General features: G+C 33.5%; 2 protein-coding genes and 1 pseudogene across 3 annotated transcripts; 2 read left to right on the top strand and 1 right to left on the bottom strand.

The window, feature by feature from the left end:
• Nucleotides 1-1,538: 1,538 nt before the first annotated feature.
• Nucleotides 1,539-8,937, bottom strand: LOC123219265 (V-type proton ATPase catalytic subunit A). Its single transcript, XM_044641111.1, has 20 exons — nucleotides 8,672-8,937; nucleotides 7,867-7,993; nucleotides 7,672-7,727; nucleotides 7,534-7,590; nucleotides 7,310-7,421; nucleotides 7,148-7,185; nucleotides 6,930-7,031; nucleotides 5,995-6,051; nucleotides 5,821-5,892; nucleotides 5,627-5,728; nucleotides 5,427-5,489; nucleotides 5,212-5,344; nucleotides 4,885-4,991; nucleotides 3,753-3,947; nucleotides 3,396-3,482; nucleotides 3,156-3,260; nucleotides 2,691-2,788; nucleotides 2,481-2,559; nucleotides 2,009-2,097; nucleotides 1,539-1,905 (listed from the first exon to the last, which is right to left on the bottom strand). The coding sequence occupies exons 1-20, from the start codon at nucleotides 8,747-8,749 to the stop codon at nucleotides 1,791-1,793; spliced, it is 1,872 nt and encodes a 623-aa protein (XP_044497046.1). The 5' UTR covers nucleotides 8,750-8,937; the 3' UTR covers nucleotides 1,539-1,790.
• Nucleotides 8,938-12,242: 3,305 nt separating this feature from the next.
• LOC123218713 (pentatricopeptide repeat-containing protein At5g12100, mitochondrial-like) lies at nucleotides 12,243-24,256 on the top strand. 2 transcript variants are annotated; one of them, XM_044640288.1, is made up of 6 exons: nucleotides 12,243-14,894; nucleotides 14,997-16,479; nucleotides 18,097-18,357; nucleotides 19,172-19,323; nucleotides 23,233-23,369; nucleotides 23,757-24,256. In XM_044640288.1, the coding sequence occupies exon 1, from the start codon at nucleotides 12,270-12,272 to the stop codon at nucleotides 14,661-14,663; it is 2,394 nt and encodes a 797-aa protein (XP_044496223.1). In that variant the 5' UTR covers nucleotides 12,243-12,269; the 3' UTR covers nucleotides 14,664-14,894; nucleotides 14,997-16,479; nucleotides 18,097-18,357; nucleotides 19,172-19,323; nucleotides 23,233-23,369; nucleotides 23,757-24,256. The 2 variants fall into 2 exon arrangements, with proteins under 2 accessions (XP_044496223.1, XP_044496222.1); XM_044640287.1 differs by having other exon boundaries at nucleotides 12,243-16,479.
• On the top strand, nucleotides 16,131-16,227 carry LOC123219839 (annotated as a pseudogene).
• Nucleotides 24,257-26,153: the final 1,897 nt, after the last annotated feature.

Raw genomic sequence — 26,153 nt, 5'->3', positions numbered from 1 at the left:
CTTACTAGTTTCAGCTCTAAGGGTGTTCTGATGTGAGATTTGAGAACCAAAGAGTTGGATAAATTCCGAGAAAAAGCTCATTGCAATGGGAGAAAAGGATCCAGAAAATAATTTCTGGAAGGCGGTGGCTTCGAAAATAATCACAACTCTGCTAATAATCATGGCTGAGGAATGTTTTTCACCATGTTTGAAAATTTACGGTATGGGAAATAAGCTTATATTAACCACATAATTCAGCAGCTGTGATCTCTGAGTTGCATAAAAAATTCACTCAACATGGTGAAAATAGAATTTGTTCTTCTGTTTTCAGACTTATGAATTAAAAGACCTTTAGTAGAATTAAAAATAATTTTCGTTCAATTAATTTTTTTTTAGTTTGATGGGTATTTATATAATTTTGTGAATACATAGTTAAATATAACTGTCCCTTGATTCCTGTTTCTTAGGCCAAAAGACTTATTTCCACCCAACATTTGGTTCATTTTCGAATTTTCATCCTTATAAGTTTCAACAAAAAAATACTTATTATTCTATTAAAAATCCTTTTTAAGATTAAAGATAAAATTGTTATATAACAAAAAATATTAAAAAAAATAAAATTTATTTTTTTTCTCTCTTAGTGTATAAAATTAATAATTTTCTCTCGTATAAAGTTTAAAAAGTTATATTTTTTTCTAAAGTTTTTTTGTCTCTTTCAGTGACCATCTTCATTCTCGTTATTTGCTAGCTTACCCACCATCTTTTTCTACTGTCAATCTTCAGGTTTCAATGGTCATTTTTATAAGACAAAAACGCATGATCTTTGTCCAACCAAAGATCAATATCAGACAATTTTGGAGATGTCAATCTTTAATCAAATGAAAAAAAAATCGTCTTTATTTAACCAAAAAGACGGAGACAACAAAAATGGTCTACAAAGTTATGAAATTTGGCATAAACAATTTACATAAGATTAGGGATAAGTGCAGAATGAGGTTTTTTTTTTTTTTTTTGCTTGTTCAATCCCTGAAGTGTTGAATAAAGTTTCACAAACCCTCCCAAAATGATTAATTTAATTGATTACCCACTTTAAAATTCTAAGAATACAAATAATTTTTTTCTTATTTTCATATTAATTTTTAAAAGCAAGAATTTCAAATACAATACTTTAGTGTCCCCTCTTAAGATCCTATGGCCACCTCATAATTAGAAAACTGAAGAATTTGCATGAAGAAGAAGAGCAAACGTCTATATTTGGGATATTGTTTGTTGTCACATGAAAGGATAAAATGGTGGACCCGGTCAGCAACGAAGTTTGGTGCCTTCGCTTTTACAACACAAACAAAAGAGGAAGAAACAAATCTTGTACATGCAACATAAGTTTCAAATTTCTAAAACACCAATAATAAGCTATATAAATAGTTGCCAATACTAGAATTAATGAAGCACAAGCACTCATATTTCTGCAGAAAATTCACTTATCGAACGGGAAAGTCAAATGCAAAAATTATGGCGACCAAACTGAACTGAAAATTTAAAGCAATGAAAAGGTGCTAATATTTCTATGAAACAATTTGCAGTTTCTGTCAATTCTGCTTTTATTGCATTCCGGAAAAGGGGATGAAGAAAGTGAATTCCTCAAGCATGGTAAACCAAAAATCATTCATATGAGCATCAGAAGGTGACATATATGGACCTGAAGCTGTCAAATTCTGACTTGGTGTACAGTTAAATATTGGGAAACCAAGTAATGTTGCCGCAGGGTCAGAGATGCCACTGGGATTATGAAAAAATGAATTTGAAACTTCAAATCATCGAGTTTCATCCTCTAAGGCACGGAAGCCAGCAGTCAGATCCTCATGCAGCTTCTTGAATTTTTCCACAAGGGCTGCTTCTCCTTCTGCTGGATCCTCAAACTTCTGGGACCTGCAATATCAATATTTCCGCATATTAAGACATGTTATCATTAAAGCAGCGTCGAATAATTTTTTTTATATAATTTACACTATTATCAGTACAAATTACTTACACTAATCGGTAAAATAGATCCCCCAGCCGGTGCTTGATAAGGCTGTAAGTTATCTTCTGACCATCCATACCAGCTCCTTTCTCCACAGCCTATAAATAAATCAATTTCAACAACATAAAAGGCATAACCAATTTAATAACCTCTTTGTCAATCAGATTCACAGCTTTTGCATCAAAGATCAGCTAAAGCTACAGAATCTGATTAAAAAGAATGAAGAATACTCAACCTATTCATCACATTCCAATAATACAAGCACAGAAAGAGATAAACAATACAGTTAAAGATTAAGGACCCTTCACATTTCCAAGCTCTCCCTAAATTCCTTCAAATGGCCAAAAGAATGAAAATGAACCAGGAAAAAGAAATTTCAGTCAACTCAAAACCCGATATATCAAGATTAGAATGGAGGATTCAGAACCATGAAGGAAAAACAGTATGTCAGGAGTTAAGAAACAGCAGGTGGGTACTTTACCTGATTGGCCAAATTATAATAATGGATTATGTTGCGCATCATCCAAACAGACTTGTAGAAAGGACAGAATTTATCATATCTATTGCAACCACAAAAGAGAAAAATAAGATTATGTGCAGGAGTTATGTTAGTAAGATAAACCTAACATGTTTGTAACAATAAAATGATCACCGAGACAGATCTACAAAGCTTAAATACTGCAGGACTTACGGAGTGAATGCATTTTGAGCAAGATAGTCTTCCCTCAAAAGCTTAGCAGTCTCTAGGGTAATCTTATCTCCTTCAGCCAAAGCATCCTTTCCTACTAGCTGCAGATATTAAAACAGCAATAAATATCTGCGATAAAAGTGGAATCCACTGAAATTTACTGCACATAAATTCCCAGAGTAGATAACAAAACAGGAAAAATCTAAAATCTATTTGGTTACTTTCACAAAAACTGGGAGCACAACAGAGCAACATGATCACTCAATACACTTGTTTCTATATTGGTTGTGTTGCAAAAGCAGAAAAGAAGGCGGCACTCTGTCTTATCTATTGCTCCTAAACCCAGTTTCTATAGATGGTAAGATCTCTCTCTTATTACTTGGAAGAGCTAACCTAATAGCATAAATCCATTTCATCTGGGAAAACAAGAGTTAAGCTGTAAAAGAAATACGTACTAAAGAAACATACTTGCACAATTTCGTTCAAGTCATCTTCTCTTTGCAGCACTTCTCGGGCCTTTGTCCTGATGTTAATAAAATCAGGATCAAATTGCTCATAGAAAGACTCTAATGCCTGAAAAGTTAACAGAAACAAGCTAATAAACATATAAGACTAATAGCACTGGCAAAAGGAGTGGCAGAAACTGCCAAAAAAGGGCAATGAATGTTCTATAAGTCAGAAAAGAAGAAACAGAATTTAAGAACATACTGTTGAATACTTGGAGTAAGAAATAAGCCAGTTCACAGAGGGAAAATGCTTTCTCTGGGCAAGTTTCTTGTCCAGACCCCAGAAAACCTACAAAAAGAAATTGAAATTAGTGAAGAACAAACAAAAAGCAAGTTCATTCAGTAAAGAACATCACCACTAAACACTGATAATATAGAATAGAATTCAGTCCAATAATCAATATTATTCTGTGAAGTGTAAGTGTTTGGCAATATCAAATTGTGGATTAAAAACATATGAGGAAGCAGTCGCCATTTTCTGAAGCAGATTTGAGAGGCACGGGTTTTGCTTTCTTATGAAGAAGTATTATATAAATTGTATAAATAAAATTATATTTACCTGAACAATACTGAGGGTTGCAGAGGTCACAGGATCAGAAAAATCTCCACCAGGAGGAGAAACAGCACCAACAATTGTGACACTGCCAGTACGTTCAGGTCCACCAAGACATTTTACTTTCCCAGCACGTTCATAAAATGAGGCCAAACGTGCTGCCAGATAAGCAGGATATCCACTATCAGCAGGCATTTCTGCCTGTAAGAGAAAGCAAGAGAACTCCAATTAGACTAGACTAAAGTCATAATACATAGTCCAAAATGTTGCACAAAAAGAATGCCAATAGAATTTGAGTTCCAAATATGGTAGATAGATGACTTCAATTCTTAAACTCAACCAAATTAGCAAAAACGTTTATATCCAACCAAAATTTCTGGCTGAAGTGGAAATAACATTATGTGCCACTTTTGTTGAATGGGTGGGTGGAAATACCAAAAAGATATTTTCACCTTGGATTCTCACAAATATGAAATCTTCACAATTAACAAAGATCAAATTCTACTGCATACACCAACCAATCAAAGTAAATTTTTACAAATTCTTTTTGCAGGAAATTCAAATATCTCTACAAAGCCTATAATCTATAATTTCACTTATATATGCCTTCAGGATGGAAAATAGATATCTAACCCACTGAAAACTGAAATTACTATAATAGATATATAAAAGCTCCTAAAAAAATAATGAAAGAAAGACTAACTTTTTATCTGGATTCAAGAGAATGAAAATTTTGCGCACTGTTTTATATTAAGATTTTAGAGCTAGCAGATGCAATAATTATTCTTCACTCAGAAAACAGTAAGCTTCCCTGATCAGTTTAATTAGATTGCACTATTACTGTCAATGACATTACCATCATTATGTTAACAGATGTAGAATTCTCTAACAAATACTGTTCTAGTTTCTCACAGAACTTGAACAATAATTGTACTTCCATCAAACGTCATTGGAAAAGGGCAAAATCAATACACCCATACAAGCAGCCAGCCATTGTTGTACCATTGCCACTTAATTTTGACACTTACCATTCAAGACACTGGTAATGGGTCCACATACAACAATCATGATTATAGGAAAAACAATTTTATGTCGTCAACTGATCACTAGAAAAGCTTCAAACCAACAAGAGACTTACCAAACGCCCTGAAATTTCACGCAATGCCTCTGCCCAACGAGAAGTTGAATCAGCCATCATACTAACATTGTATCCCATATCTCTGAAGTATTCAGCAATAGTGATTCCTGTCATCGACAATTAGAGGTGAAACTGTATCAACAAAATGCACATCAGGACAGGTTAATTCAAGTGTCTAAGTCTAATGATGTGTCAATCCTAGAAACAGCTATACCAAAGCTACTCTTCATTATCTATATGAAACAAGTAAACCCCTATTTCTGAACACTCTTCAACTAAGCACCGATGCATCATAATTTAGTGAATGACTAGCTAGATAGCTTTTACCTGTATAAATTGAAGCCTCACGAGCAGCCACAGGCATATTAGAAGTATTGGCAACAAGTGTTGTGCGCTTCATGACAGATTCTTCACGGCCATCGGGCAATGTCATTGTCAATTGTGGAAAATCCATAAGGACCTAAATGATTGTCACCTTGGTTCAAAATTCCACAAGAAATCATAAATGAATAAGTAATAATCCAAATGAAAGAAGCATGTACCTCTGCCATTTCATTTCCTCGTTCCCCACACCCAACATAAACAACTGTATCAGAGTTGGAATACTGCACATAACCCAAAAAAAAATAGTGAATTCACATAAACTATAAATTTGCTCCTCAGAGAAGAATATCAATTAATAAATCGTTATCCCATTACATAAATATCAAAGCATGACTGAAATGCAGATATGCCATATCACCTTAGAAAGAGCCTGACTAATAACAGTTTTCCCACAACCAAATGCCCCAGGAATGGCACAAGTCCCACCAAGAACTGAAGGGAAAAGGGCATCAAGAACACGCTGAGAAGGAACAAGTTAGCATTAATGCTCATCATCAAAAGAAAACGGTCATAGAGAAAGCAATCAATAATTTTACTCCATTAAACACTTACCTGCCCTGTAAGTAATGGGGTATCAGCAGCAAGCTTTGATGCAACTGGCCTTGGTGTACGTACAGGCCAAGTCTACAAATGATTGATCACAAGCAAAGAATTTCAAAATTATCAATTTTTTTACTACATGAGATTAGGCTCTGGTATTGTAAACAAAAGAACAAAGTTCCATACTTGGAGCATAGTGAACTTCTTCTTGACCCCTTGAAATTCAAGCTCTAGGACAGTATCCTGAAAAATTGCATAAGTCAAGAGTATGCCTTCATATAAATAATCAATGATTATAACAACTTCTAAACCTGTAAATTTTACAAGTATTGACAGGAAAACAAAAGCCTGAAGCCATCCCATTCAGTTTCAGACAATGTTTGACATTTCCAAGTTTAGCATACAGCACAATTCCATGGTAACTCCACAAAAAGGAATAAACAACTTTAGCATTATGCTGTGTAACCATAAATTAAAAAGAAAAGGTTGTTAAGAGACTCAGAACTAGTACTAGATTCCAAATCAATTCGACTTTCAGGTACATCTAAAATTTTATTTGCATGATATCTGATCTAGAGGTTCTGACATTAGATGCAGATCCATGTCATTTTCTCCTCTCTCATTTGTTTCTCCTTTTTTCTCTAATTTTTTAAATAAATAAAAAAGAATAATTTTTTTCTCATTTACACTGGCTATGTAGATTACACAATGTTCACTGAACTATATGCCTTTCCAAGTCATTTCTCAGGCCAGTTTTGGCAATATGTACCCTAATCATATTTTGCATCAGTCAGTAGCTTTAACAAATAAGGGAAAGTCAGTAAGCAAGGAGTATCCTCATATCATTTTGCAGGGAAGTAAATTTCATTAGTACATTGTCTAAACTATCCTAGCAGAGACATTCATGCAAAGATACTAACATCAACTTGAAAATCGTTCTCAAACAGGTACAATACATCCCAACATATGTATACCAAGTAATTTGTTTCAGTCTAACGGCATACACTCAAAAAATATAGCCCATTTTAAGGAAATACAGATTAAGCATATCTAGATTTTAAGATAGACATATACACTCTCCTATAAATGGACTACAAAACAAAAGAAGATATATATTAAACCTTCAACGAATATTGCCCAGGAGATGCAATGTAAGTGACTTTTCCCATAGCATCAGGTGGAAGTGCAACATGGTGCTGCATGAGACTATTCTCAAAGACATTCTGCATCAAAAGATATCCATGCATAATACTTAAACGAATCTTCTTGCAAAAAATTAAATGACTGATATTTCCATAATGGACTACAATAGAATAATGTTCAATGCTGATGAACTTACAGCATATAAGTCTCCACCAGTTAGAAGATCTCCCTCACCTGAAATTAGTAAATAAAATAGAAGATGAGCATATCAGAGTACAAAAACACGAATTTTACAAAAGAAAAAAAGAGAATAATTGCCAAAAAATGAAACATCAGTAACTGATTTTTCTTCTATTACCTATCTTTTTCGGCTGAAATTCCCACAGTGTATCTTTATCCAAGGCAGGGACAGAGACACCACGAGGGATGTAGACATCTCCAGATCTCTTTGCAATAGTTTTCAATGGCCTCTATTTTGATTAAAAAGCAAAAAAATAAGAAACAACAAATAGACAAGAAATGTTGCTTCTGAAGTTGCAATAGTAACATTTAAATGAAAATAACAGCAGTTTGGCACCAAACCTGAATTCCATCAAAGATATTTCCCAATATTCCAGGTCCCAACTCAACTGACAGAGGCTGTAACATCAAAATATATATGTAAGTTAATGCAGTCAACTCATAGTCTGAAAAAACTCAAACAAAAAATGTTTGTATTACCTTGTGTGTCCTTAGAACAGGGTCATTCACCATCAAGCCAGCAGTTTCTTCATACACTGAAATAGAAATTCGAAACAAAGTTCTGGTCAATCTCAATGCCAAATTGATTTCAATAAAATTGGCAATACCAACTAGAAATTTAAATGACTTCGGCAAAAAAGAAATCATAACAGTACTATAATAAAAAGAGGACACCTTGAATTGTTGCAGAATCTCCTTCCAACCGAATAATTTCACCAATCAAATTGTCATGTCCAACACGAACTAATTCATACATAGCAGCACCAGCCATGCCATCAGCAACCACCACGGGTCCTGATACCTGTTCAACAGTATTTATGAGAGCAATAACATAGATAAAGTACAACAAATCTTTAAACCATGATAACAATCAAAATCAAGTTACCAAAGGAATGACATCAAAATAACATTAAAAATCCAGACTATGCACCAGGCCAAAAATGAATCACTACAATTTTTTAGGGAAATAGCTTCTGATGAACAATTGAAAGATTATGAATTTAACTTTAAAAACTGTATTAACAGGAACCGTTGCAAACGTTTTATATTATGCAGTAAGATTTATAAACTAAAACAAACAGACCGACAACAATTCAAAGGGCACCTAATCAATCATGTTTGAGCTGATACACTATACAATCACTCATACTATCAAATAATATGTCAAAAGAAATTTTAACAAGCTGAAAATGACTCAAAATTAAAAAGATTTAAATGAAACCATTGGAAAACTCTAATGAATTAACACACGGCAGAAATCAGATCAAAGTAACCAAGGTAACAAAATTGAACTAATCTAATTAGTCCAATTTAACTTCGAAGACATCAGCCGAACACTATCCAAACACTAATTACTATTAAACAACAGATAAAATTCAATCAAAAGTAAATTGAGTAAGAAAACAGCAAAATCATTTAAAATTCATTTTCCAAAAACCAAAACAAACAGATCGTAAAATTCTGAATTTCATTTCCTTACCTTGCGAACGTATCCATACTCACTCTCCTTCTCTGAATCTTCGAAAGTGGTCAATCGTGCTCCGTATACCGACGGCATTTTCCCGGTGAATCAAAACGACGTCGAATCGTGGTTGATTCGGAGAAAACTTCAGATATGATTGGAAAACGGAACGGAAATGAAATTTAGATAAAGTAGATCGATCAAATTCGGTGGGCTAAGGTTTGAATCGGGGAAATTCGTAGTTGCAGAAGAAGAGAGTGTGATTGTGAATTATTACTGCACGGTTCTTAAATCTTAACAGAAATTTCTTGCCACAGGGTGATTGATCATGTGCATGCTGCTGCATTATGGGTTCCCAGTGGTGATCTATCACAATTTCGCCACGTGTCTGGGACCACCTGTCCTAAATCTTGTATGGTATCCATCATTGGTCACCAAACCATCCATGCACCCAAACATACTGTCTATTCAGATTTTTTTTATTACATAAATTAATGTGATATTACTCTTTTTCTGTATTAATTTGATGAATGAAAATACATATATAAATTTATATATAAATAATAATAATATATTTTTATATAATTAAGTAATTTTTGTTAAAAAATAATATTTAGTATAAATTTGTATATATTAGTTATATATATAATATTATTTTTAATTTAATTTAATTTTTTTTAGTAAATGATTTATTTACAAAGTAATCCATTCTTTTGAACCCAAATAAAATTGAACGTCCACGGTTATTCAAAACAAAAACATGTGTCCATGCTTGAATCCGATAAGCATACGTGATTCAATTATTTTGTTTTTTTAAAGAAATATGAAGATAAATTATTTATATAAAAAATAAACTTCATTTTACGCGTAATTGAGTTGCTATAATATTTTTATTAATCAATGGTATAAAATAAATAATATAAATGATTAAATGCTCATATTAGATAGTTAAGAACGATCTAATAACATTATAAATGGGGATTACACATCTAATCTTCTCCCAAAAAAAAAAAATTAATGTAGAAATTGGAGCCATTAGAGGTTGGCAAAATGATGGCTGACGTGGCGTGGTGGAGATCCGAATATCTTATTGCACAAAATTAAAAAGGAAAATTGAAAATAATATATAATTTTATTGTGGTCACGTGAATTTATGCAAAGTTTAATGGACGGCTGGCTCCACGCCAAAAAAGGAAGTTCACGTAGCACGTGCTTAATGGTAGTCAATTTTGTCACTACCTCCTTTATTATCAATAAATAGCCCTTCGCCAATTCATGTGCTGTGAAAAATACATGTCCAGCCTAACTTTGATAAAATGATCTTGTACACCTTTTAGGTTTGAAAATTTCATTTGTTCGTCCATCATTCGTCTCGGTTTTGTACATCCATCATTCTCCTCAGTTCAAGGAAAATGTTACACATCTCACCATAAATCCTAACTCAATTTGTTTCATTCCTTCAACACTCATGCTTTGGCTCTAACAACTCGCCCACTGCCGTGGAACTCTTTTGTCAATCTCCCAAATGTCACCTCCATCTCTCTCGCTCTCCTTTCGTTATTAAACATATCATTGTTCTTTATTATATTGTCATCGTACTCCTCTCCATCACTATTAAAATCTTCGACATTCCTTTTATTACCATCAAGTATGACTCTCATAACAAAACCGGTCTCAATTAACACGGTCTTAATAAATTTTGATTTGTTTTAAAAAATTATAAAGATTATAACTGAACTTGAATTTTTAATTAACAAAACTTCCAACTTTAAAAATCATGGATACAGGAAACCAACTTTTTGGGTATATGAAATTTTAAATAATGAAACTTCATAAGTTTTTTGAATGCATGGAACGAATGAATAATTACAAAAACTTATTGATTTTTGTATTATAATTTTAAAAGAAAAATAATATTTATTTAGATGTTAAGATTCACACTATAAAATCATTTTAAGAAATATTTCACCAAATGCCTTTTGAATTTAATGACCTAGATTTGGAAATTCCTTTTTTTTTTTCTATTTTTCAGATTCAAAATTTTACCAATGGCAAAAAACAATGTAATATATTTGATTTTTTTTTTATGTGAGAAATTTTGTATGTTTTTAAATTTTGAATATTTAATTAGATTATTATGTGATTGGGTATCACATGATAACTATCCTTGATTGGATCTGGTCACGGTTCATGAATGGATGGTTTCGATTCGAAACCATCAGTTCACGGTTTTAAAAAATTGGAATCTTAAATCGAAATCTTTATAAGACGATTCGTAACTGGTTTGGAACTAACAGTCCCAATTCATGGCCCTGGTTTGAAACTAACATTGAATTGTTGGTTCTAATTCATGGCCTTGATTTATTTTTTAATTAATAATTATAATAATTACAAATTAAAAAAAGACTTTGACTTAATATTTTAATTAAGCTTCTTACATATCCTCTTAGACTTAATTTTTCAATTTATAGAGATAAATTCTATAATTAATTATAAAATTATATAATATAAAGATAATAATAATTAAATTATAGAATTTAAAATTGGAATTGATTAAAATAAAGAGAAAATTTAATTGAATTTGAGATAATTTGATTAAAAGATTGAGAGAGTATTAAAAATTAAGATAATGAGAAATGAGAGAGTCGTAAGGCTAAGTACTATTTATATGGAAGATTTTATATAAAAAATAAAATAAATTAAAAAAATCAAGCCTAAGCCTATAACGGCCATGTTATTGCAGAAATGCAGGAGAGCCCCCTAAAAATAAAGTTTTTTTAATTTAAAAAATAGAAAAAACCGGTTTATGAATCTTTGAATCAATAGTTCAAAAAAATAAAAATTGGAATCAAACTATCAGAATTTAGTTTTGGTTTTGGTTCAAACTGGTTGTAATTTTAACAGTTATGGTTTCGATTTTCAACGAGTTGATTATAGTCTGATTCACAGGTCAAACCGATCCATGGTCAGGACTATCTCTGATAATTATTCAACTTTCAAACACACTTCGTATGTGGATATCTCCAAATCCGGCTCATTCCCTCAAAGATTTCCCTCCACGATGGTGAATTGAAAATCAACACTTATCTCCCTTCATAATGTAAATTGATCTCTTTTTCGTCTTTGTCACAACTTCCTCTTATAGAATCTTATTTTTCTCGTAAGCAAAGATGGGTGTGGAGTGAGAGAGGGAGACAAATAGGTTTACCAGAGAGAGGGGAAGAGAGATAAGGTATAAAGATATTAGAGATGGGGAAATTTGTTAAAAAGTGACGAGGGTTTTAAAATTTAGAAAGAAAAATAACCACTTTTCAAATTTTAAATGAAACATTTATTAAAATTGTAAATTAAAGAAGAAAAAATGATATATATTTAATTTTTAATTAAAAAATATTTTTATCTTCAATTAAAATAATAATTTTTTTATAAATATTTAATTATTTAAAAATTATCATGCGAAAATCCTTGGAGGAATAATCTTTGGCCCACTCTATATTTTACTTTCTTAATTTTAACCCCCAAAGATTAATTAGAGGGGAATATCTGTCATTTCATAATCCTCAGAGAGAAAACAAAATGAAACCCAAGGTTTATCTAAAATAAAGAAGTAGAAGCCATGGCTGCGCAACTCCGTCTTCCTTCCAAGTTGCCACTTACTCCTTCACTCCGCCACTTGACCTTCTCTTTCTCCCTCTGTACGGACTCATCAAAAAGCAACGACCTTTTCCTAGAACAACGCAATGAACAAGTTCAAAAACTCGAAATTCTCCTCCAACAGAACCGCACTGAAACCGCTCAAAATCTCCTCAAATCCCTCCTCCTCTCAAAAGATTCTCCCTTGTCTTCGCCCACTGAACTCTTCTCTCTTTTCTCTATATCTTCGCCCTCCTTAAAACCCATTTTCTCCAATATGTTGTTGTCTGTTTTATCTTCCGCTAAAATGCCGGTTGAAGCTACACAACTTTACTATAGTATTCGAGAAGATGGTATTTTCCCTTCTTTGGCTTCTCTCAGCGTTTTGCTTGAATGTTTGGTGAACTGTAATCAATTTGATAAGACTCTTGAATTGTTTGAGGAGATTGTAGTGTCGGGTTTGCGACCCGATAGGTTTACTTATGGTAAAGCTGTTCAAGCCGCGGTGAAACTGGGTGATGTGGATAGGGGTTTTGAGATTGTTAAGTCTATGAAGAGGAGAGGAGTGAGTCCTAATGTGTTTGTTTATAACGTTTTGATTAGTGGGTTGTGTAAAGAGAAGAAAATGCGGGAGGCGGAGAAGGTGTTTGATGAAATGTGTAGCAGAAAATTGGTGGCTACAAGGGTTACATATAATACGCTGCTCGATGGGTATTGCAAAGTTGGGGAGTTGGAGAAGGCTTTTGAATTGAGAGAAAGGATGAAGATTGAAAACGTGGAGCCGAATTTGGTTACTTACAATTCTTTACTTAGTGGCCTCTGCAGGGCAAAGAAGATGGAAGAGGCGAAAAAGATTTTCAAGGAAATGAAAGATAATGGCTTTGTGCCTGATGGGTATAGTTTTAGTATCCTTTTTGATGGGTTTTCAAGGTGTTGTGATGGGGAGGGTGTAATGGCTTTGTACGAAGAAGCCTGTGGGACAGGTGTTACGATTAATAGTTATACTTGCAGCATTTTGTTGAATGCACTATGTAAAGATGGGAAGATTGAAAAGGCAGAGGAACTTTTGGAGAAGGAAATGGAAAATGGGCTTGTTCCAAATGAGGTTATTTTTAACACAATTTTGAATGGGTATTGCCGAAGGGGTGACATGAACAGAGCTATTTTGACTTTTCAACGGATGGAAAAATATGGGTTGAAACCAAATTGTGTTACTTTCAATTCTTTGATTGACAAGTTTTGTGAAATGAAAGAGGTGGATATGGTAGAGAAATGGGTGAAGAAAATGGTGGACAATGGTGTTTCTCCAAATTTGGAGACACATAACACCCTGATTAATGGCTATGGACGGATGGGCCTTTTTGATAAGTGCTTCCAGATTTTTGAAGAGATGGAAAATCAAGGGTTAAAGCCAAATGTTGTAAGCTATGGTTCTCTCATAAATTGCATGTGCAAGGATGGGAAGCTTCTCGAAGCTGAAATAGTCCTCAGGGATATGGAAGGCAGAGGGATTTTTCCTAATGCTCAAATATATAATATGCTCATTGATGGTAGCTGCACAGTGGGGAGGATTAAAGATGCTTTTAGGTTTCTTGATGAGATGGTGAAAAGTAAAGTGGGTCCAACACTTGTAACTTATAATGCCCTAATTAATGGCCTTTGCAAAAAGGGAAGCTTAATGGAAGCTGAAGACTTGCTTCTCCAAATAACTGAAAGTGGTCTTAGTCCAGATGTGATTACATATAACTCACTGATCTCAGGGTATTCTAATACAGGAAATGCTCAGAAATGTCTTGAACTATATGAAAATATGAAGAAGTTGGGCATTGAACCTACTCTAAAGACTTATCATCCTCTTGTTAGTGGATGTAGCAAAGAGGGAATTGTAGCTGTAGAGAAACTTTTAAGCGAAATGTTACAGTCTAATTTGGCTCTCGATCTACCTGTCTATAATGCACTCATTCACTGTTATGCACAGCATCAGGATCTTCAAAAGGCATTGGCATTGCATAGTAGAATGGTGGACCAAGGAATTCGTCCTGACAAGGTGACTTATAATAGCTTGATTTTTGGGTTCTTAAGAGAGGGAAAAGTATCCAAAGCAAAAGATCTTGTCAATCACATGAAGGCTGAAGGATTGATCCCTAAAGCTGACACATACACTATACTGATTAAGGGATATTGCGAACTTAAGGATTTTGATGGAGCATACATTTGGTACAGAGAGATGCTTGAGAATGGTTTCCTCCCCAGTCTCGGTATATGTAATGAACTTACTACTGGTCTTAAACGGGATGGGAGGTTGGAACAGGTCCAGATTATATGTTCTGAAGTGATTGCTAAAGGAATGGATCCTTTCGCTGCTGCCAAAATGTAGAGTGATACTTGGTGTGATTTACTACTCATGACAGTGATTTATTTAGCTCTCGAGGAAAATGGGAAATGCGTCTGTGCATAAGGCACTGTGATTACTTGGCACTTCTTGCTGCTTATGCCTAACCTGGGCCTGACTTTCTCTGGTGCACTATCTCTCTTGTTCTCAATCCAGAATTTGTTCTGTTTCAGACTTTGTTGAAAATTTGGTCTGAACATTCTTGCGTAATTCACAGTTAAGTATTTTGTGTTTCCAGAATCACCTGAATTGTTTATATGGTCGAACAAACCTGAATCAATGTTATAGTCATCAGCAATTCGTTCTTTTCTCTTTCAGGTTTGCATGGTAAATATGTACTGCATCAGTCAGTGTATTGAGGGCAAAGTGGGTCCAATCTTATGGATCTATCATGTCCAAACCTTGCTGTATTTATCCAATTTTTGATATATTTTCATGTTTTATTGATGTTTATGTTTATCTCTTGTGATTCACTAGCTAATCCAATCTCAGCTGATGAAATTGTGTAAAAAGCTGTCGTCCTGTTCAATTGTGTAGGTTGAAAGTGCTTGACATGCTGCTGCAAATGGAAATATTAATTTATTTTATTTAGCATATAGAGAATGAACTAGAATGAGTCATTATATATTATTAGACTTTATGAATGATAGTTGTTGATTCACTGTGACAGTCAACAAACACCACTTGGGCCTTGCCTCTAGATGAGCCTGGCAAAAATGAATCCTTTATGAGGCAATTAATTTGGTAGGAGATGCACTACTGTATCTGCTGAAGAAGCTTGCCAAGTCTCTCAATGTTATTGTCTTGAAGTATATAAAAGTTTAGATTTGGGAAGATTGGGGATCAACGTTTGGGAATTGTACTGTTACATTGAAGCTTTGTATCAGGGTGGCGTAGAATTGTTGGAACTCTCTTGGTGGAGAGTCAAAGAAGTTGATTTCTAGATGTAATTCTCAATTTAGTCATCAATAAAATTAATTATTTTTCAGGGTATAATTCTCAATTTAGTCATTAATAAAATTAATTATTTCTCAGGGTACAATCAATTGATATAAGAATTCGGATCTGCCCACATTTTGTGCACCTGTGGTGGTGCCAATTTCGAATTCTATGATGGAAAAATATCAAATATTTCAACACTGGTGTAGTGATTATAGAATTGGTTATTAGATTCAAGATTTTACTTGTTTAATGTTATTGGTTCGGCTTGGTTTTTAAAATGAATTTAAAGAGAATCATACTTTAAAAATTCTATATTATAAGTTTATATTTTCCACCTTTACGGTGTAGGCTATAGGGGAAAGAAACCTGAAAGATGTGCTGGTTTGGTATTTTCTTTTGTTATTTTTTTATGTTTTTAGAAAATAATTTTTTTACCTTTTCAATGTGATGGCTTATATTAATTGAATTGACAGACGAATGAAAAAATAAACTTTTTAAATTTAAAAAGTGGTATCTTTGAGGCATCTGATAAAATTGAAACAATACAGAGAAGATTAGGAATAACCCGTGTAAGGATAACATACACAAATGGTCGCGGAATTTTTATACAAGCAACAAATTAAAAAAATAGAATTTAACCGGTGGGAAAGATAACTCAGCAAAATTCGGGGGGACAATAGGTAGTGAGCCATAAATTCTTTATTTGTTTGCTTTGCCTTTCGGGACAGATAATAAAGACCTCAGGTGATTACATCGATGATCAAGCGCATTCGCTTCAGCTCTCCTCTTATATTCACATATTAAGTCTCAGCTCAAAACAGTACCGAACGCTATTTTTAATTCTTCTAATCTCCCTCAGGTTTATCAATTTTGTCTCTTTTTCTTCATTTCTTCATTTTCAGTTGTCGTTCATTTGTGGGTCTGAGTTAATTTCCTGTGCTTTTACTTTACCTTTGATTCTTTTTGTTATCTTCGTTCTGTTCTCTTCTGTTCATGATATAAACCTGCCGTTAATTAGAAAGTTATAGCTTAGTTGAATTGAATTGTTTAGGATGAAAGACATATTGAGTTTTGATTTTTGAATTCATTTGGACTATTTTGGGTGTTTTTGGTGGCCATTTGAGTAGTTTTCAGTTCTTTTTTATGAAATAAAACATGGGTTTAATGTATGATTCCGAGTGTGATTGTTGTGGGTAATGTAGTCTGTTAGCTTCTCCTTAACTTGATAAGCTCTTTGATCAATGGCTGTTTTTGTTGGACTTATTGTTTTCTTCAATGTGAAACTACTTGGTAGTGCCAATATTACGTTGTTGCATTTAGATGAAAATGAGATATGAAAGTTGGTATTTTTGGTGAATCTTTAGCTAATAAATCTGAAATTCAACTGTTTAGTATTGTCTACACCTGTCTTCTATTTTCTTTTCTATCTTTTGATTCTTGTATTTTGGCCATGTTGGGCTAGTGTGATCCATTTTGCTAACTTTTGGGGATCTGTTCTTCTTGAACAATCACGTGTGTACTTGTTGCATCATTGCTTTGCTATAAGCGATGAAACATTGTATGCCGCACTTGCTTATGTTATAGACGTCGGTGTAATCTTTAATCTCTCAGTAGTGCTTTTACTTAATTTTGAATTAATGGAAATTGAAATTCATAACTCATTTAGTTTTGAGAACAATTCTATCATTTGAGTGGGACAAGTACTGAAAATGTTGTAAACTTGACATGGAGAAGAATCAAGAAGTCCTATGTTTGAGCCACATTGTCACTAACATCATTCAAATTCCTTTTGTGTGCTGCATCTTGCCTTGTTATATGATACAATGGAGGCATGGACCTGTAGTTTTGATGAATGAATGTATTCTTTGCAACTTCATTATGGACTACTCATTTAAGTCCAAATTTTTTGAGGTTGTTATTTCAGAGTGATCAGTTAGCTGAGAAGGATAGTTTAATTGCATTCACGACAGTTCATCCCAAAGTAGTTAAAGAAAGCAAATGATGAGATGATTTTTTCTTGCAAGTTCAAATAGAGAAAGTGGACTGCTGTTATGTTGCAAACTGAATACTTTGAAGTTAGTTTTTGCCAAATATTTCTTTATATGCAGAACTGAGGCCTTGTACAACTTTAAAATGATACTCTACTTGCTTAATCAGTTGCTAGAATTTATGTAAATTCTCTATGCCTCTTGTATATACCATTTTCTACTTATTATTTTTTGTAAACAAGCTATCCTCATTGGATTAACAATTGATATGGGATATGTCAAAATTTTCACCTACATCATGTAATAAGGTAATGCAGTTCTCTCCATTTGAACTTGGACGAGAAAATTTATCTGGCCTTCTTTTCAAACCAAAAATTCTTCTGTTTTTGATTTTGTATTCATTTTGTACATGTTTTTGTTATTTTTCTTCCCTTTTATGATTAGAAATGATTTAATTATGATCAAGCATATTGCTTCTTGATTTGCAGAATTGTAATGACAAGCAACGATGATAAGGACTCTTTAACATCAGTAGATAATTCATTTGGAAATCTTCCTGATCATATCCTGATAGAAATTTTTATACGAGTTCCTGTGTTTGAGTGGGCACAAATATCTTGTGTTAAAAAGCATTGGGCCAGTCTGTTTCGTGGAGAATGCTTGTGGCAAGCTGCTCTAGTTAGGGCTTTTCCTTTGGCTGGCCAAGCGAAGAGGTGGCCTGGACCAATTCCTCGAGGATTGAGCAGGAGGTAAATAACTGAACTTTTCTCACCTTCATTACCAAATATGTGTTTTTCTTGTTTACCTCTCTGTCTTTATTCATCTTCTATTAGTTAGTTTCTTGAAGGAATCATTTTGCCAGATTATTTCTAAATAGACATGGTTTATGCATATTATTCCAAATGAGTGTCAATTAAATCTCAGTAAAGATAAGTAACTGATCAAGGATATTTGCTTTTTTGTATAATAGCACAGTTTATGCCTAAGTTTAGTAACTTATGCAGTGTAAATAAAGCTTTTATCTAACATAATATTGTTAGATCTTAAAAGTCATTGTTTAATCCTTATGCATTAACGTAAATTGTTCAATTTAGTGGTAACAATATTAGAGTCAATTTGATCAAGTGGGTTTGTGTTTGAATATTGCAATCGTATTGATTGAATTATAATAATTGTGTTCGTTATCATATTTGATCTGGATGACTTGCATGTGAGAGAGTGTGTTAGAGCATATGAACTATTATTAGGCCTTTAATTATCAATGTAAACTTTTTTGGTTAGTGATAATATAACAATTCAAATTAGTATAACCACAAGTAATAATTTCTCCCTCTAGTTTTGTATCTCGGCTTTGCCATTTAGAAGGATTTGTTCCAAGAATTCTATAACTTGTTCTTTGGTTTATTTATTTGTGTGTATGAAGTCAGTATAACAAAACATAAAAACACGTGTTGTTTATCTTGTTTCGTGTAGTTGGAACTTTATTTGAACGGATGCACATACACTCAAATAATTCTGTTTGTTTAGTATTATCTTGTTCTAAGTTTGGATTACTGTTCTCAGGAGATACATAGCTTTGCATGTTGCTAAACACATTTTTTCGTTGGATGGTGAGATAGACGAGATTGTGGGCCACTCTTACCTGTTTTTGAAAGAACAACTTGAACTCTCAACTATGGCATCTCCATCTGGAGTACTTCATGGAACAATAATTGGTAGGCTCTCCCTTTCCTTTTAGTCCTTAAATTGTTATACATTTTTAATTGGACATGAAATAGATAATGACGAGTAGTTGGAAATAGTAACTATAGAGATTGAAGAGGGAAGAAAGTTGTATAAGGTAAAATCGAAATGGGAGAAGCTAAGCAAAAACATGGAAGAGAAGAAATTTTAGTATTAGTTATTCTTTAACAAGCCTAGGTTCCAAACTAAGATAAGGGCTCTATTTATAATATCATTTAAGCATTGACGTACAAATCCTGATATCCCTAATAAGTGAAAAAATGTAAACTCTTAAGTATAATAAATAAGATAGAAGGGTTTTTTTTTTTTGGCCAAAACCTTCTTATACAATGGATTATTGTCCTCCCTTCTTCCATATAATGCATACTACATTATGAGTTGAGCACCACCTACTTCAAGCCTGGGTTGTTAAATTTTAATCCAGTTTGAGTCAAATTTGAATCAGTTAGTGTTAGGACCACAAAATTGCCCTTAGGAGACAAGCAGTTGGGACAATTTGGGACAAAAAGGAGCAAATGAGATGTCGGTGCAAAAATGGGAGGACTACTTAAGGAAGAGACCCATGTGACTTAAGGGAGGAGGTGTTGGTCTTTTCTTCTGAACCTTCATTTTATTGGGGTGTATAAACACAAGTGCTTTGATGTAGGATGTCATAGGAATTTAGGTGTTTAGTAAGGCCATTTGAGAAATATTCTTGACCATTGTTAGTATGGAGACTATGGATGGGTGTTTGAAAAATATCCAAATCAATTTGTAAAAGGTTTCTAAAGCAGTGTTGACTTTTGACAATTCCTTCATCAAATGAATCCAAAATACCTTTGTGTGGTTAGCAATGAATGTCACAAACCACCTAGTATAAGATACATTTGTTATTCTTGTTGGACCCCAGACATTACTATGGATCAAATGAAAGGGCGTAGAAGGGTTGTATGAATGGATGGGATAATGAGAATAGGATTGTTTTGCAAGTACGCAAAATTCACATTAAAAATGAAAGTTCTCTTTATTGGTAAACGAATGGGGATATAATAAATTTAAATATGAGATCTTGGGTGACCAAGGCGTTTTTGTCAAAATATACATTTGAATTAGAGAATTTGAAAAAAAAAAAAAAGATTTATTGAGAGACTATCTATTGGGTGAGCTTCACTACCTAAGACATAGTATTCCCTCAAATTCTCTTGCACTGCCAATCGTCCTCATTGAAGATTGGTCCTAAAACACACAATGAGAAGAAGTGAAAGTTACTATACAATCCATATCCTTGGTCAATCTACTAATCAACAGAAGATTGCCCTTCAACTTTGTAATATGTAATACTGAGTTAGTTACGGTTGGTAAGAAAATTCTTCCTTTTCCTACAATTGGAGATGTTTTACCTTTCGCTATTGACATCTTTAAACTCCCATCACACTTAGTTTAGTCCACCATGTTTTCCATAGATCCAATCATATGATCAAAAACCCATGTATTCACAATCCAACATTTTCCATCAAGTTTCGGAAAAAAAAGAATTGTTCAAGATAACCTATATGAACCATAGATGTTGTGAATTTCAATGTAATTTCTTCCATATATAAGGGGGGTTTTGAATTTTGCCACAAGTGGGTTATTAAAAGTTTCCTCAAGGGGCTCATTGTAATTTTCCAAAAATGTAGCAATCGGTGGCAATAGATCGATTTTGGCAAAATCTAAAGATTTCATCGATGCCAGATGACAAGATCTAAGGAATCAATGGCTTTTGTGATATCCTAGAAGAAAATTAGTAGTGTCTATGCTTTTTTAGCAATTTTTTAGATGTTTGAGAAAAATCTGACAATTTTTGGCAACTGTTCCCTTTTCCTGCTATATCAGTGGCCTCCGGTAGATTTTTTCCCTTTTCAAGCTATATTAACAATTTCTGGCAACTTCAATTTTTTTTGGTAGATCAACCATTTCCAACGACTTCAGTCCTCTTTCTTGCTATGTCGACAATTTACGATAGATTTTGTTATTTTTGCAGTAGCTTTTGTGTGTCTCTGATGACTTTTGTGCCTTTACCTACAATTTTGAGTTCTTTGACACTTTTTTCAGCAACATCTCCAAAAGCTTTTGTTATCCTCCAGCAAGAACTCTGGCCTCAGGATTGAGGTTTTGATACCATGAAACAAGTGTTTTTGTTTAATTGAAATGAACTATATTTTTTCCATTATACAAACTAGAAATTTATACAAAGAATTCAAGGCCTACAACTAGTAAATCTATACAAAATAGGAACATAAACACAGAGAGGAAAACAAAATAAAAGACAATCAGTTCAATCCGAAAAACTTGATCTATTTTCCAACTCTTCATCCAGTCCATCCTCATCCTCAAGTAAAACCACCAATGATTCGAATTTACAATCATGAGTTGATTCTTATTTGTGTTCACAATAGAGACAAATTCCATTCTCCCCTATCGTCTGAGCTTCTAGTTTCGTTAGACGTTTAAACCATAACCACCTCCCATTCTTGTACTTTATAAAATCAATCATACCCATCACAATTGCTCTAATACTACTTTGATAAGTATCTGTTCAATCTATTCAGTCTCACACGATCAACAACACAATTGAGCGGGAGATAAAATGAATTGAACTTAACAATATACTAATATTTTCTATGATCCAGGAGCACAACTCGCAGTCTCACAAAAAAACCAAAGAGTAATGAAAAAGAAACAACAATGAAAATAAAAGAAGTATGGCATATCAAGAGTGCCAGACTCCCAACCCGCAACTAACATCAACGTTCTGCCTGCCTCATATTTCCGATGGCCTTGCTTTATTTTCCTTTCTCTACCAATCCAAAACAGCCACGTGGCCCCTCTAATTGGTTGCTAGAATTTCCCTGATTCTTTTTTTTTTTTAATCACACATTTGTTTGTTGATAATCTTGAGTGATTAGGGCTTTATCAGACCACAACTAATTTAATACAGAGTGAAAAATAATAAATTTAAGCCATTACAATATCATTAATATTTTCAAACACAAGACTGAGCAGGATGTTGATTGAACTTGGTTTGTTAAGGTTAAGAGCTTGGTTTCACTATTTAATGAACCAAGCTTGCTTGAACATCTTAATGAGCTGAGCCGAAGCTATTCACTTGTAGTTTGGTAAATCTTAGGTTTACTCATCATGTAAATATCTCAATAATGCACATGAACCCATTATTTTGTACTAACTATATTACCATCCAATTTTAAGGATTTTTTAGCCAGCATGTGTAGTTAATGTGAACCAGAAATAACTTGGAGGCTCCCAATCCATGATGAAATTTTGTGTTCACAACTGATGTTACAAAATGCTGAAATTGATATCTCTGATTTTTCTATGCTATATGTGAGTTTTTTATCTCATGTCATTCTATTGATGATTGAGCAATCCTTTGTCCTTAGAGCTTTGATTGCCTGCATGTGTGTGCCATAAGTTTATGTGAACCAGAAATTTGTGGGAGGCTCCAAATCCATGGTGAAACATTGTGTTCATCACTAATATTAGAAAAAGCTGAAATTGCAATCTCTGATTTTCTATGATATATGTGAGTTTTTTTTCTCTATGTCATCCTATTGATGATTGAGCAATCCCTTGTTCATAGAGCTTTCCTTTCCAGCATGTGTGTACCATAACTTTATGTGAACCAGAAATATGTGGGAGGCTCCAAATCCATGGTGAAACTTTGTGTTGATGACTGATACTAGAAAAAGCTGAAATTTGCAATCCCTGAATTTCTATGATATATATGAGTTTTTTATCTCATGTCATTCTATTGATGATTGAGCAAATCCCTCGTCCATAGAGCTTCCAATACTTTAGTATTGCAATCATCTTCTGATGGGATTGAGCTTGAGCTTTGGCAGATCAGTTTATTGCCTGTGGAAAATCAAGAGACATGGCACATGAGCTTGCTTCGCGGATCTGGCTGGCTGTTCTTGACAATTTGGAGGAAAATGAGCAAACATTTTGTGTACTCAAACGACTTGCGCTAGAGGGAGATGTAAGCTGGCATTCCAAAAACCTTTTGCTTTTACTTTATAATGAGAGTAATAAGATCACTGAAACCATCAAACACAAACAACAGACATATATGTTTCTCATTCTTTGGTTTTTTTTGTGTGTATATTTATATGCATACGTGAATGTAGTGTGTGTGTATGACGCTGGGAAAGAGACATAGACATGGGTTAAAATTTAGTTTGTTAAACCTGATCTAAGATCGGTGCTAGACAAAATTATGTCCTTTGATAATCAAGACATAAGTTGACGCAGAACTCCACAAACATCTATGTTCGACTGTGATTACTTGCTAGAGGAAAAAATAAAGTGAAAAGTTAACTTGATTTGTGCCTGCAGCTGTATGAACTTTTACTCTATGTATATGCAGCTTTTTCTTCCATACCCGTATTCACAATCAAAAAAAGTGCAATGGAGAGTTTTTGATAAGCTCTTGACAGATTTTCGCGACTGCTTCAGTGATGCGGATTACTATGATGTGCTGGCATGTGCTAAGAACAAGTTTCAGCCAATTCCATCTACATGGTTAGGTTACTAGTGCTTCTCAAAGCTGGTACATCAACCATGCAAGTATTTGTATGTACGAATATAGCCATTGCACTGGTCCTGGTAAGGTTATATCATCAGCTGAATGCCTCTGTATTCTTGAAAAAGGTAATGTATATGTGTGCTGTTAATCAGCAGTATCTCCAGGGAAGTTCCTGAAAAATTTGGCGGAACATGTATAAATTTGCGAAATGTGTTTAAATTTCCAGAAAATATATCTTTCTGACCTTCTGTTCATGCATGTAGAATAAAAAATTCTTGGACTTGTTTATAGAGATTGTAAAAATATGTATGGTTTGATGAATAAGTTTGTCATTTATGTTAGTTCTGAAAGTAGAATTGGAAGATCTTATAGAAGGTTTAGTGCTAGTGAAGGATATTGTTCACCTTCTCCATTGACATTTTTACTTCTATCTTTTTTTTTTTCTTCTAATGCATATATATTAAGAGTTTATCAAGAAAAAGTGTGTGTGTATATATATATGTATATAAAATTATGTATTGATATATAATTTGAGTATACAGATGATGTGTTATTATATGATTTGATGATTTTAAATTAAAAATAAAATAACATTTAATTATATAATAACATATTTTTTAATTTAAATTATATATTAAAAAAATATATATAATATTGTTTTTTATATATATAGATAGGGCTGGACTCGAGCCGAGCCAGCTCGAGCTCGAGCTCGAGCTTGGCTCGGCTCGGTTCGAGCCCAAAACGAACCGAGCTCTGCTCGGCTCGATCGAGCTCGAGCTGGTTCGGGTTGGCTCGATAGATTTTTTTTAAAATTTTTTATACATCTGGTTCGGTAGATTTTTTTTTTAAATTCTTTTATACAAAACGACGTCGTTTTGATCTATATATATATACAAAACGATGTCGTTTTGATATGAAAAACTAGTCGAGCTGAGTTTGGTTCGAGTCGAGCTCAAACCGAACTCGAGCCGGCCATAAATAAACCGAGCCGAGCCCGAGCTGGCTGCGATCCGAGCTCGGTTCGGTTCGAATCCAGTCCTATATATAGAATAAAATAAAATAATTCTTAATATAATTAATTCAATATTATATATTGTCACGATCCTATTTGTGTCCTTCGGTTTCAATACCCAAACACACGCCTAGAAATCAGGGTTGTATACTGAACAAATTTAACCAAAACAAAGTGTAAACATTGCATTACAAAATATTAAGATTACAAAATGTTTTTAAAATATAGAAGGTAAATAAATTTTCTAAATAAAATAGAAAAAAATCCATTTGCATATAATAAATTTTGAAAAATGCATTGACAGCCACCGATACTGTTCCTGTTTTCTTTGGTCTTCCAATACTATTCTTGTATTCTTTAATCATAGTGTCACAAGGTTAGAAGTTGATATAAATTATTTAGCCATATGATATGATGTCACTAAGTTCTCGTCAAATCTCAAAACTGTCCTTGCTCTGTTATATATATGTACCGTTTATTACATATAAGGATGTAAGTTTCACTTTTCAAAAATGGTTGGGTATAAAAGTTACGTTGTAGAATCTAGGGGCCAAATAGTTAGTAACAATGCATTGATCCTTTTTTATTGGGAAAAGCATTATTTCCCACCCAAATTTTAGCCCAATCTTACCACACCCACAAGAGATAAAAAACCTAAACTCCCACCTATGACCAAACTTTTGTTTATTTTTTTTTTCAAAGGGAGAGGCAAAATAATTATTTTACTATTTATATTAAAAAGTTATAAAGTTTATTACTCCCCCCTCCCAATTTTATAAACTAACATTTCACTTTTATTTAATGTTTTTAAATTTTGAAAAGTTACATTTTCACTCTGAAACCTAGGGTTTTTATATTTTTTCAAACTCAACCACCCCCATAACTTTCAAAAACAGCAATTTTACCCCCAATATTCAACTTCATCTTTCGATGTTATCGATAGCGTTATCTCTGGCCTCTTCCTTCTCTTGGTGCAATGACAGTCATCTCTTCATCACACCACCCAAAATGACGAAGAACGATGAAGTGTCTTCTTTCGTATTCTTTTGTAGTTGGAGATGAGAGATCGGTGGAAAGTATTGGTAGTCAGTGGTGGTCGGACAATGAAGCATCTTCCTTCGTATTCCTTTGTAGTTAAGGTGTTAGTTTTTAAAACCTAAAAAAGAGAAATGATAAAAATTTTAAAGTTTATAGGTAAAATAATGATTTTACCTCTATCTTTA

The sequence above is a fragment of the Mangifera indica genome, chromosome 6, assembly GCF_011075055.1.
Source record: "Mangifera indica cultivar Alphonso chromosome 6, CATAS_Mindica_2.1, whole genome shotgun sequence".
Taxonomy (NCBI): Eukaryota; Viridiplantae; Streptophyta; class Magnoliopsida; order Sapindales; family Anacardiaceae; genus Mangifera; species Mangifera indica.
The sequence above is the reverse complement of the archived record's forward strand: the minus strand, read 5'-3'. Positions and strand labels throughout refer to the sequence as shown.